Source organism: Pipistrellus kuhlii, unplaced genomic scaffold, assembly GCF_014108245.1.
Source record: "Pipistrellus kuhlii isolate mPipKuh1 unplaced genomic scaffold, mPipKuh1.p scaffold_m20_p_14, whole genome shotgun sequence".
Classification (NCBI taxonomy): Eukaryota; Metazoa; Chordata; class Mammalia; order Chiroptera; family Vespertilionidae; genus Pipistrellus; species Pipistrellus kuhlii.
In genome coordinates this window covers 41,840,147-41,852,784 of record NW_023425449.1, presented here as the reverse complement: position 1 = coordinate 41,852,784, position 12,638 = coordinate 41,840,147, and the positions used below count along the sequence as shown (strand labels likewise).

General features: G+C 44.5%; 1 protein-coding gene across 5 annotated transcripts in view; it reads left to right on the top strand.

Annotated features, from left to right (window-relative positions):
* Window positions 1-12,638, top strand: part of SPIDR (scaffold protein involved in DNA repair) — a 244,793-nt gene that overhangs the window by 205,848 nt on the left and 26,307 nt on the right. For all 5 annotated transcript variants that reach the window (XM_036437422.2, XM_045581533.1, XM_045581534.1 and 2 more), the window contains one exon: window positions 10,151-10,291. In XM_036437422.2, coding sequence (XP_036293315.2) covers window positions 10,151-10,291 — 141 coding nt within the window. The remainder of the gene's footprint in view (window positions 1-10,150; window positions 10,292-12,638) is intronic.

Genomic DNA, 12,638 nt, shown 5'->3' with positions numbered 1-12,638 from the left:
TCAAGCCGAAAACGGTTTGGCTTAGTGGTAAAGCGTCGGTCTGCGGACTGGAAGGTCCCAGGTTCGATTCCGGTCAGGGGCATGTGCATTGGTTGCGGGCACATCCCCGTAGGGGGTGTGCAGGAGGCAGCTGGTCGGTGTTTCTCTCTCATCGATCGATGTTTCTGGCTCTCTATCTCTCTCCCTTCCTATCTGTGAAAAATCAATAAACTTCCTCAATCTGATAAAATATATATTTTTTAAAAATAAATAAAATAAATTCAAAATGGATAAAGGACCTAAATGTAAGATGGGAAAGCATACAAATCTTAGAGGAATCCACAGGCAGCAAAATCTCAGACATATGCCGAAGCAATATCTTCACCGATATAGCTCCTGTGAGCAATGGAAACTAAAGAAAATATAAACAGATGGGACTACATCAAAAATGGAATGACTTCATTTAAAAATATCTTAAGACAATTTAATATTTCTCAATATTGTTTCTAGAACTGGTATTCTTAGGATTGCAGAAGAGTTTACAAAATTACCATTGATGCTTAGAAAGAAAAAAGGCTTGTGTACGTACGCCTTTTGCCAAGGTTTTTTGTGTTTTAGAATATATACCTGTACTTTACAAATCCAAGTGATTTACAAGCACTGCACTACACAGAACTGGTTTCTAGGCCAGTTAGTCAGCTTGGAGTGTGAAACCCTGATTCAGAAGCAAGTCATCTAAGAGTGATTAAACAAGCCCTGTTTCTGGTTGGGTCAGTAGGCCCAATACAGTAATGCCTTTACCCATACGTTCACTTACTCTCAGCTGGCTTCCTCATTGGGACTACAGAACCTGAAGATTGTGTGACTGACTGTCTTCTCATTCCTTCCAAGACTGTACACACCTAATGCCATCTATTGATAGATGCACAGGGAGGCCTCATCCATTGCGTTCATTACAGCCTTAGAGTTTAGGTGTTTAATTCCTTCATGAAACCTGGTTGAGAAAGGCTGCGATGACTCCGGTTTGTCCAACATACTGTTTGGTGATGCTGAGGAAGCCATGGGACACTGTAACTTACTGTGACACTACAAAACATGTGCCCAGGGTTGGTGCTTTGCTCCTTACTCTGCATGCAGTCACAGGCACTTGACTACCTCCCCTCTGAAATTCATGCTTCTGTGTCTCTGGATCTTTTTTGTTCATCAGTTTATTTTGTTCATTAGAATCCACATGAGTGAGACCATGTGATACTTATCTTTCTCTTACTGGCTTATTTAGATTATTTCACTTAGCATAATAATCTCCAAATCCATCCAGGCTGTTACAAATGGTAAGAGTTTCTTCTTTTTTACAGCTGTGAGTATCCCATTGTGCAAATGTACCACAGATTTTTTAATCACTAATCTGCTGATGCACACTTGGGCTGTTTCCAGATCTTAGCTATGGTCAATTGGGCTGTTCTGAACATAAGGATGCATATATTCTTTCTGATTGGTGTTTCTGGTTTCTTGGAATATATTCTTTTTCATTTAATGGCAGATGAATTAATTACTATAATTCTGAGGCACAACCAAAAAAAAATTATATTTTTTGCTGATCTGACAAAAAACAAATAGGTATAATTTTGATTCATTCACACGAGGTGGCTATTGTCTGGGCTGTTGTATTTTTCTATTTGACAATGTAAGGAAAAGAGGTCAGTGCCTCTGACTAAATAGTCAGGTATTGAATGTTTAAAAACTCTTGCAGCGTAGCTGGTGTGGTTCAGTGGTTGAGCATCGACCACGAGGTTGCCAGTTTGATTCCAAGTCAGGGTACATACCTGGGTTGCAGCTTGATCCCCCCCACACACATGAAATTAGTGAAATCTGAATAATATTGGTGGACTGTATCGCTGTCAGTATGCTGGTTGTGAGACTGTACTGTTTGCTGGAATCAAGTACAGAATCGGGGGGGAATGGGCAATGTGTACACAGGGTCTCTCTAATATATCTTACAGCTGCGCGTGAACCTCAGGTGTTTTAATTACCTGTTATTTTCCCAATGTAGATATTTCAGTTAATAAGAATGTGTAATAATAACTATCTTTGAAAACTTGTTCTGTAGGCACAGTTCCAGTCACATGTGAAGTACACTCTTCTTACTCTTGATTGGCACAGTTGTAGTATTATCTTCATGAACCATAACCGAAATCACATTCCCGAGGGGACCATAGGTCAGCACTTTTACGTGTGTCTTCCTTCAAGATGAGCCCGCAGCAAGTGGTTCGGCTTGGTTCAGTTTGGTTCATTGAGGCAATGCAGTATTTTCCCAAAATAGAGAGAATGTATCCAGGCAGAAAAGGCCTGCCTCAGACTTTTTGGAATCCATTTAGTTAAGTCACTTTTGAGCAAAGAAAGATTTTTATTTCTTCCTGTTCTCTGATATTACAAAGTGTACATGTCACACTCTTGTTTTTAGCAAAGAGAAAATGCCATTTTTAAATGAATAAAAACCACATTTCTGGGGAGCAGAGAGGTTCCTGTTAACATCCCATCCAGTTAGGAAGATAAACAGCAGGATTAACTGTTTACTTTAGGAGCTCCTCTGGTTGTTTTTCGGAGAGGAACACAATGTCCCGGGGTCAATTTCCTGTCTGCCCCGTGGGTGGGTGGAGCTGGGAAAGGCCCTCCGCCCACTCCACTCTCCGCTGTCCTCCTCCTTCTCTCCCTCTCCCTCCCTCTTCTCAGCGCATCTTTCCTCTCTCTGTTCCTGTTCCAGCTCTCCTCTCCTCCCCAGACTCCCTTTTCCTTTTTCTCTCTCGCTTCTCCCACCCTCACTTCATCTAATTTCTTCTGTTTCTCCCTTAAATTGAGGCTTAGTAAGATATTATAACATGGAGCAGGCTGCTGACGCTGACACTGACCTAGAATAAAGCAGTGGGACTGACCATGATTCCGGGAATTCTTGGTGGACTGCTAAGAACTGCTCTCTTAGCTCATGTAAACATCCCACGTGTTCACTTAAATCACTTGAATCTCCTCTTCTCCCATGTGCGTGCACACCCACACACACTCACACGCCTGCTGTTTCTCTTGTCTTGTGTATCTGTGAAATCGAGTTAGTGGTTGAAAAGGGGAAATAGGGATTTTTTGGAAAGTTGGGGAGGAGCTTTTAAAACTTCAAAGGGATTAAATTATACTCTCACTAAAACTCCCTCTACCAATCAACAGTTTTACTTTTCTTAATCCTCGTGCTTTTGCAGATTAACAATACATGTCATTTTAGAATTCTTTAAAGTACTCTGTGATTAGCATGATGCGATATTAGTAAGCTGGTAAGAGAAGGAAAAACATTCTTAAAGACAAATATTAACTCCATCATGGACTTTTATACTTCCAGCACGATAAGGCGGTGACTGGATGGTGAGCCTCTTATCTGTATTATTTTATGTGCCGGGAATGTGCTGGGAACGGAGTTTCATTTGGCACTGACTGCAGTCAGCTCCTCCAGCCTGGTGCGGGCCTCACCCTCCAGGCTCAGAAATGCATAGAATCCCAGTCCCGCTGCATGGTTCCTAGTGGCTAACGCAGAAGAGACTCTGCTGTCATGCTGTACCCTTGAACTACTTTTTGTCTGCTGTCTTCTTTTCCCAGCCGGGATGGGTAGGGCATGGCTGGCGGAGAGGAGGGGCAAGCTGAAGACACTGGGTATTTTAGTGATTACTCACCGCTTTGCCCTACAAACGAATCGCAGTAGCTGAATGAGGAGGGCAACATGGAAGGCCGATCACAGCTGGCTTCATGTACCAGACAGTTTCATTTCTGAGAGGGATGGTATGCTTTCAACACCTTTCTCTACGCCCCTTGACACAGAAGATTGCCCCTCCCGTAAAGTGCATACACATTACAGACTCATGCGTGCTGGCACATGAGAGAAAATCATCTCATCAATGAACTCCATTTGTAAAAAAGCAATTGAAAGTGGTCTGGATGGCAGCCAGGTAGCCAGAAGCCTACATCCCTCAGCCGCAGAGCCCAACACAGAGCCTCGCCTGCCAGCTGGCCTTGCCCCTGCACCAGATGCCTAAAATCAGGAAAACGGGAGGAGGGGTTTTCTTTGGATGAGCGTGTATGCTTTAGGCAGGCACGCAACGTTGATCTTAAATGAGTGGCATTCACTTGCCAAACAGCTGCTCCAAGAATTTTGAATGGCAAACTCTGTCTCATGGAGTGAATGCAGTGAGGAGACTCATTCTAACCACTGACATCTATTTTCTTGCTGGAGGACATTTCTCATTGCTGTTCTAGCATCTGTGTAAGTAAATCACTCTGAAAGCAGCGTGTGCCTCTCACCTGGAAAGGCGCCTGCAGCTTGCCTGTCCCCGGCAGAGGAGAGTTTGATATGAACCGAATGTACGTTTCACCTTGTCCAATGGGCATTCTGTTTTCTGTAGTGCGAACTTCATTTTATGAACACTGACTCATCACATAACTTTAAAACGCCAATTCTAGCCTTCACACGGCTTGGCTAGCAGCAGAGTTCACAATATTTCAAAGTTTTTTAAGGACAGTGCGTGTTTGAAATGGTTGTCCTGCTAAGATGGCCACAATGCTATTACACTGCCTGCTCAGGGACCTCTGGTGTCTGAACTGCAGCCTCCTGTATAGATATGTGATTATCTAATCTTCCTTAGGCGAGGATAATTGAAAAGGCCTCCAGAGAATAACCTGTCTTGCAGGAGAGAAAAATGTCAGCCAGAGTGCTGCCCCATTGTGTTCGTGGGAGCAGTAGGGCTGGACACCGCCTCGCCACACCTGTGTCGCATCTGCCCCTGCTTTGAGTCCCATCCCTCCACGGACCAGTTTGGACGTCCATGTTCCGTGTTAATCGCCTCCGTCTCTGCCTGCCTCCCGGCTCAAGCCACTTGAACCCCCCCTTCGGGTTCCACAGCTTCTGTGGTCTCTGAAGTGAGGTCCACAGCGGGGCTTCCTGCCCTGAAGATCTTTATTCTCCTCTTCCGGTAGCTCCTTAGAAACCTAGGCAGCACAGATTCCTCCTGGCCCTTACTCATCATCCATGACCATGTTCATAGATTCCTCCTGGCCCTCACTCATCATCCATGACCATGTTCATAGATTCCTCCTGGCCCTCACTCATCATCCATGACCGTGTTCATAGATTCCTCCTGGCCCTCACTCATCATCCATGACTGTGTTCTTCTGCCGTGCCTTGAAATGTTTCTAACGCATGCTTGCATGCCGACAGAGCCCTGGGGATGTTTCCAATGTGTGCTTGCATGCCGACAGAGGCCCAGAGAATGGAGTTGTGTGAGGGCTGCGATCAGAGGATGGGGCAGGGCCCGCGGACCGGATTGACAAGCTGGCGCTTCATCCGTGGGGTGTTGACCTAGCTCTCCTAGAACCCAGGTGTCTTAAAACAATGGGAAATTAGAATTTTATGTAAAATCACCCAATTTTTAATATATGTTACAATTTAACACAACATCCTCTACCTTGTCTTAAGAGTTACATTCCTGAAAGAAAAATAGTATCTTAATATTTTTATGAGAAAAATATTATCTAATATTATGTACTGTCACCCCACTGCTGGTTCTTTGATGGCAGGAGGTAAGTGCTCACTGTCACAGATGCGGGTTATTTACCCCCCTGGTGCCCTGGTCAGGGCAGCCTCCTTGCACAGGCCTTTCACCAGGGCCTTTACTGCCCTCACCTCCACACAGTGCCAGCCACGCCCAACCATGAGCCTCGCTCCACCAAGATGCCTCTCTATTGCTGCCCACACACACCCAGTCCTTTCTCTCCCCATCCCTTTTCCTTCCTTCTTTACAAATGCTTGTTAACATTTTAATTTTCTTTCCGAAATATAATTTTTATTTTAAATTAAGAACAATTTGTGGCTCAATGGTTGAGTATCAACCAACCCATGAACCAAGAGGTCCCCTTTCATCAGGGCATATGCCAGGGTTGTGGGCTCTATCCCCAGGAGGGGGTGTGCAGGAGGCAGCCAATCAATGATTCTCTCTCGTCATCGATGTTTCTCTCTCACACACTCCCTTCCTCTCTGAAATCAACAAAAATATAGCTTAAATTAAGAATAATACATTGAAATCCCCAAATATTAGTCTTTTATGTTACTACCATTTCCCCCTATTTTTTCTAATCTTTTTACAGTTTTTCAAACATGGAAGAGCTCTTTCCTATCACAGGTTTCCTCTGTTGTAAATGCTTTTTCTCAACCTTTTGCAGGATTGGCTTCTCTTTCTCCAGGACTCAACTTAAAGGTCACCTCTTTTAAGAAAACTTCCCTGGGTAGACCATCCCACCCCAGTATAGTTTCTCAAGTCACTCTGCTTATTTTCTTCCTCGTGCCACCACAACTTGTGATTGTGTATTTATCTGTGTTCAACCTTTTCGTGTAGAGGTACAGAGGGCAGGATTGCTCATAGCACATCCCTAGACCTCACTGAAGGCCTACTCAAGTGGCAGTTCTACTGCACTTAACGCATAAATAGATGGATCGTAGATTCACTAGACACGCCCAAAAGGCCAGGATACTGCTTTAGAGCACAATGAGAAATCCACAAGATTAAGAATCTTGTGAAACGTATTTCATGGCTTTGCAACCTTTTGTGCTATGCTAAAAAAATGTCCCTACCTCTGCTACACTTCTCTGTACTTTCCCACTGGGGTCTCTGATCAAATCATACAGTCTTTGCTTATTTTGTATGAAATGGTAAGTTTATTGGCCAATTAAATTGTTTTCAAGGGACATGAACAGCCCATTTTTTATAACTAGCATTAATCACTTACATTCTGACCTTACTACTCTGATACGGGTCTTGTTGAACATTTAAAAGTGTCTTTTGAAAGTTAGAGAGGGGGTGAAGTTCTTCTAGATAAGTGGCCTCATTATTGACTAGTTACTATCCTATCTAATAAAGAGGGAATATGCTAATTGGTTCTCACGCTGTCGCAAGGCTGATGGCGGCGCCCACAGCTAATAAGGAGGGAATATGCTAATTGACTTCCCACCCTCAAAGATGGCGGTACCCACAACCACAGGATGGTGGCGCCTAGTCCCCTCATCCTGCTTCCGGAGTCCCCCAGTGCTCTCAGCCCCCCAGCCACCCAGGGTCAGCCCAAGGCACAGGCAAGCCTCGGATGGTGGCTGCCCAGCCACCCAGGGCCACCTGAGGCTCAGGTAACCAGGGCCGGCCAAGGCTTGCACTGCCAGCAGTGGCATCAGCAGAGGTGTGATGGGGCATCACCTTCCCCTGATCATCGGGCTGCCTCCCGCCCCCGAGGGTTCCTGGACTGTGAGAGGGGACAGACCAGGTTGAGGGACACCTTTCGCCCCCCCCCCCCCCCCCCCAGTGCATGAATTTCCATGCACCAGGCCTCTAGTTTATATATAACTATGTTTTAAACTACAGGCCCGATGCATGAAATTTGTGCAAGAGTAGGCCCTCACAGCCCCAGCTGCCTCGGCCCTCACAGCCCTAGCTGCCTTGCAACTCTGCCCCCACCCACTGGTCATTCTGAAAGGTCATTCCACTCTCCAGTCTAATTAGCATATTAGCTCTTTACTATATAGGACTAGAGGCCCTTGGTGGAGGTCCCCCCTCTCACAGTCCGGGAGCCTTCAGGGGATATCCACCTGATGGCTAGGGGAGCAGGCCTCAGCCATCAGTTGGACTTCCTTAGTGCTACCATGGAGGCAGGAGAGGCCCCCTCCACCACCACTGCACTCAGCAGCCAGGAGCCTGGCTTCTGGCTGAGCAGCGCTCCCCTGTGGCGTGCACTGACCACCAGGGGGCAGCTCCTGCATTGAGCATCTGCCCCTGGTGGTCACTGCACATCATAGCAACCTTTCGGTCAATTTGCATATTAGCCTTTTATTACATAGGTTAGTTTGGCCTAGTGCTAGAATAAATCCTGACCTCTCTATAGATTAGATTTCGATATTCTTATTTTATGGTCATTATGCAGTTTGCCATTGGTTCATTCCTTGTTGCCGTTTGGTGCTTCCCTTGCAGACTTATCTGGCTCCCTCCTCCCCCCTGTCAGGGTCTGGGGCGCATCACAGGACCCAGAGTCTTGCTCTGGGGTACTCTCTCGGGTTCTATTAGGCTAAATTGGTCACTCTTCTGCATTCTTATAGCTTGTTACTGTGATGTGATGCTATGGCACAAAAAAAATGTCAAAAACAGGGGCTTCCAGTTTAAGACCTGATTCTGCAACCTGCTTACTGTCTTGACTAGTCATTTAACACACTGACCCTCACTTTCCTCATCTATCAAATGGAGGTGATAATGTCCACTTTCCTCAGCTGAAGAAATAAACAATATATGAGAATCTCTGATTAGCCAGAATACATGCATTAGTGTTGTGTTACTGTTGCCGTTATCTTTTATTAGGTTTACAATTCTTTTTTTTTTTTTATTCAAACAACTCCTCTCACATATCCTACAAAATTATAAGCACTAGTGAGTTTCAAATGAATTCCTTAATGAGTGAGTAGGTGAATGACTATTTCTATGAACATCATCTGCAATTAGTCATCATGTGATTTTGCTATATATGTGTTCACAGGGACTTGTCCAATCTCTCATTCATGGATGGAATATTTATTGAGAGCCTGCTATAGCTCATATAGAGAACTTGGGAGCAATTTCAACCCTTATATTTTCAGGATGGAATTAGTAGTTAGTTTTTATGTAGATATTTTTGCATAAGGTTTCCTTATAATGGGGAAGATTTCCATACATTAATATTATTCACTGTGTTATTTTATCCCACCACGTTCATTTAGATTTATGTTGTTTAGTAGTTCTTGTATCTTAGACCTTTAGCCGGAATAAGTTTCTTTTTTCTAAATTACAGAATTTTGAGACTGTTTTAGGAATTACCTTAGTATTTACTAACTATTAAATATTTCAGCCTCTGTAGGTAGAAATGTGCCCAGGGTTTCTTTATTTAAAAACTAATGGCAAGAAATTTGTGAACATTAAAAGGGAACTAATTTGAGGAAATATTTTACTATTGCTATTTGCCCTTCCTCTATAATAGAAGTGTCAGAGATGAAAGAAAACTAGTAAAATGTATATGAAAATAATATATATACATTTATTAATAAATAAACAATAACAATATGATATAACACAACAAAGACATGATATAAAAACAACAAAAATATGATATGAAAACAACAGAAACATGATATAAAAACAAAATTGATTCAAACAATGACTAGATGTCACTATCTGGCTCCCTCCTCCCCCCTGTCAGGGTCTGGGGTGCATCACAGGACCCAGAGTCAAATCCCCACCCACCCACATGAACCTCGAAATTGCAAGAGACCCAGACCCGGCTGGCCCCACCCCACTGGGTGAGACCCAGACCCAGCCGGCCCCACCCCTGTCAAGCCCCACTGGCGGGGGACGCAGCCTCAAGTCCCCAGCCTGTGCCAGGAGGGGGTGCAGCATCAAGCTGCACCTCGCTGCTTACTGTCTTGACTAGTCAGTTAACACATTGACCCACCCACCTGCTCCTACCCCACACGCAGTCTCCTGCTGATCGGTCGTTAGGGCGTGATGGCTTCACAACTATTAGCATATTAGTTCTTTATTATATAGGATGTCTTTATTTTGCCATCACTCTACTTTTTTACTATTTTTTATTTACCAATTACAGTTTGCATTCAGTATTACTTTACATTGGCTTCAGGTGTACATTAGAGTGGTGAGACAATAGTATTGTTTACCCCTCCGATATTTCCAGTACCAACCTGGCACCTTACATAGTTATTGCAATATTACTTACTTTATTTCATAAGCTGTACTTTACATCCTTGTGACTGTTTTGAAACTACAGATTTGTACTTTCTATCCCTATACCTGTTATGGAAGGCGAGGGAAGAGGATGCTCATTCCGGACAACAGTAATATGTTTGATTTGAAAGGATGACCTTCGTGTGCTTCTAAGCCTCATTTCGCCTAGGATTTAGTGTCATGCCAAAAGAGAATTCTGTCTCCGTCCTTTGTGAGCCGTGATCAAATGCCTGCATATACAAATCTTAAAAGTGCATGTTTGAATTCAACTTGATTTGTCCTGATCTGTTGTATCGAAAACTGTCCCAGTAAGAGCCACTGTGGGTGCTTTCTTGCAGAGCCTGCCTCCTGGTGCAGGACGCCTACGGGATGTTCGGCGAGGTGCACACTGAGGGCACCGTTTCTCAGGACAGGCGGCTGGAGGGGCGGGCCTGCCGCCTGGCGGGCATGAAGGTGCTGCAGAAGGCCACCCGGGGAAGGTGAGGACGCGGAGACAGCACCCAGCGTGCTGCGTGACTGGCTCTTTCATCAGCATTTTATCTCTAGTTTTCTTTTTAAAGACAGTAAACTCTAGTTTATTAGAATTTGCCTGTAAAACAAGACAGGGGTGGAGTGGAGCCCAAAAAGTACCTATGGCAATGACAGCAAGAACAGGTGTGCAGGTATAGCAATTCATAATTTTATTAAGACTAAGAAGATTTAGAAATGTTGAGTATGTGTATTTTAATTCTAACTATTTTTCTGTATGCTGTCCTAGTTCTAACCAGTCAGCTTTATGGGAGTCTGTTTATGTAAATGAAATTTTGTGAAGAGACATCTTAAAAGCATTGAGTTAAACTCTTGAGTTGTCACATATTTTTGCTCTCCATAGTAAGACAGCTTTGTTATCCACCAAGGCTCATGGCCCCTCGCCCTGAAGTGTGGTTTGGGATCGGCAGAGGTGGGATGGTACATAAAGCCGGCCCAGACTGTGGCTCCCACATCTCCAATCACCTTCTGAATCCATGGTTTCGGGAAGAGAAGAAACGTTTTTAATGAAACTATTGAGGCATGTGGAGAATTAGTGTGAACCCTGAAGTGGGTTTTCTCCATCTTATTGTAACCTCTCTTTCCTCAAAGAGTGTCTTATTTTAACTCTCTTGATGTTGATGTTGTATTTAATTATAGTAACATCTGAGTTTATAGCAGTGTCTGAGGGAGAGAAAAACCATTATGAGTTGCGATATTGTGATTTTGAAGCAGTTATGGGTAACAGCTTTTAGTGGTCTGTGTAATGACGCTTCTAGCCGTCACTCTGGGTTGTGAGCATTTCCTGAGCTTTACTGACCGCCCCTACAGACAGGCAGCTTTCCCTGGGCCTCAGCTCTGTCCCCCTTTCCTATGGCGCTTGCCAATGAGTGATGGCTCTCCCCTCGAGCTTGTTTTTCTGGAAGACGTGTGTTTCATAGACAGATCTCCTGTACACTCTGGCTAGATTCAACAGTATTTTATGAATCCATAGATTTGCTTTGTGATAAATGCTTCTTTTGTTTATAAAAGGATAGCTGTGTTATAATGTAATTGCCTTATAGATTGGGGCAGGGCGGGAGGGGCAGTGCCCTGATAGTGATAGAAACCACTCTGCCACACAGTGGGTTGGAAGTGGACTGGTGACCTCTGTCTGCTCATTCAGTTAACGAGAGCGGTTGGACCACTCTGCAGGGGGCATTGCTCTGTTACCTGCTGCTTTTGGGATGCCTGCAGAAAAACAGCCATCGTATCTTTGTGTTTCTCTGACATTTGGGGAGGTGAGTGTTTACACTGGCTAGGTAAAGTAAGAAGAGTCAGAAAAACAGTCTGGATATTCAGGAAAAAACTACCATTTTCAACGGAAGACAGAAGACTCACAGGAGAGAACCCTGATAACCGAGGACCGAACATGGAGACCGCACAGAAATTGGTAGGAGGGTCTGAGGCATGAAAGGGCTGGCCAGGCTCCCACAGACAGCAACTGAAGTCCTGGAGAGATATCTCAGCTGTGGGGGTTGCCACTGAGAACTCTGGGGTCTAATTCCAAGCTGGGCTATCCAGTGAGAAGGGTACCCACATAACATCTGGATGTGAAAAGCAGTGGGGTTGCTGTCTGCCAGTGAGACACAGCTGGAAGCTGGCACCCACTTAAAGGGCCAATGCACAAAATTCCCTGTGCATCCACTCACCCTGTGCTCTCTCAGAAGGAGGGTAAAGTGGTCTGTGGCTGTGTGAGCAGAAGCCAGGATCGGGCTCTGGGGCTAGAGCTCAGAAGGCAGACACCCCAGTTTCCTGTGGTGAATCATTCCCTCATGGTCCGGAAGTCATCTTTCTTACCCAGACATTCGCTATACAGGTGGCTTTGCTTGGGGGGGGGGGGGGGGGGGGGAGAGACAGTTGACCCACCCTACTGGAAAATACCTTGATGTGGAATTACTAAGAGCCATTAAGAGACCAAGAATAACAGTTAGCCTCCAGGCAGAAGCAATTGTCCCATCCTATTGAAAAAACTCTCACCACATCTATGGACCATTACCTGAGGGCTATTCAAGCCTAAATCCAATCAGTCTGCAGCAGAGGCGGTTTCTGGAAGCTTTAAGTCTTTGCCTGATCTCATTAGTCAGAAATAGCCTTTGACACTGTTTTGCACTAAAGATTGGAAGGCTTAGCAGATCTACCTAAATCATAGTCACAAACCCAAGCAGGCAGCCAAAATGAGAAGACAAAAAAAAAAACACCCCCAATGAAAGAACAAGAGAATTCTCCAAAAGAAGAGATAAATGAAATGGAGATAAGAAATTTATCTAATTTAGAATT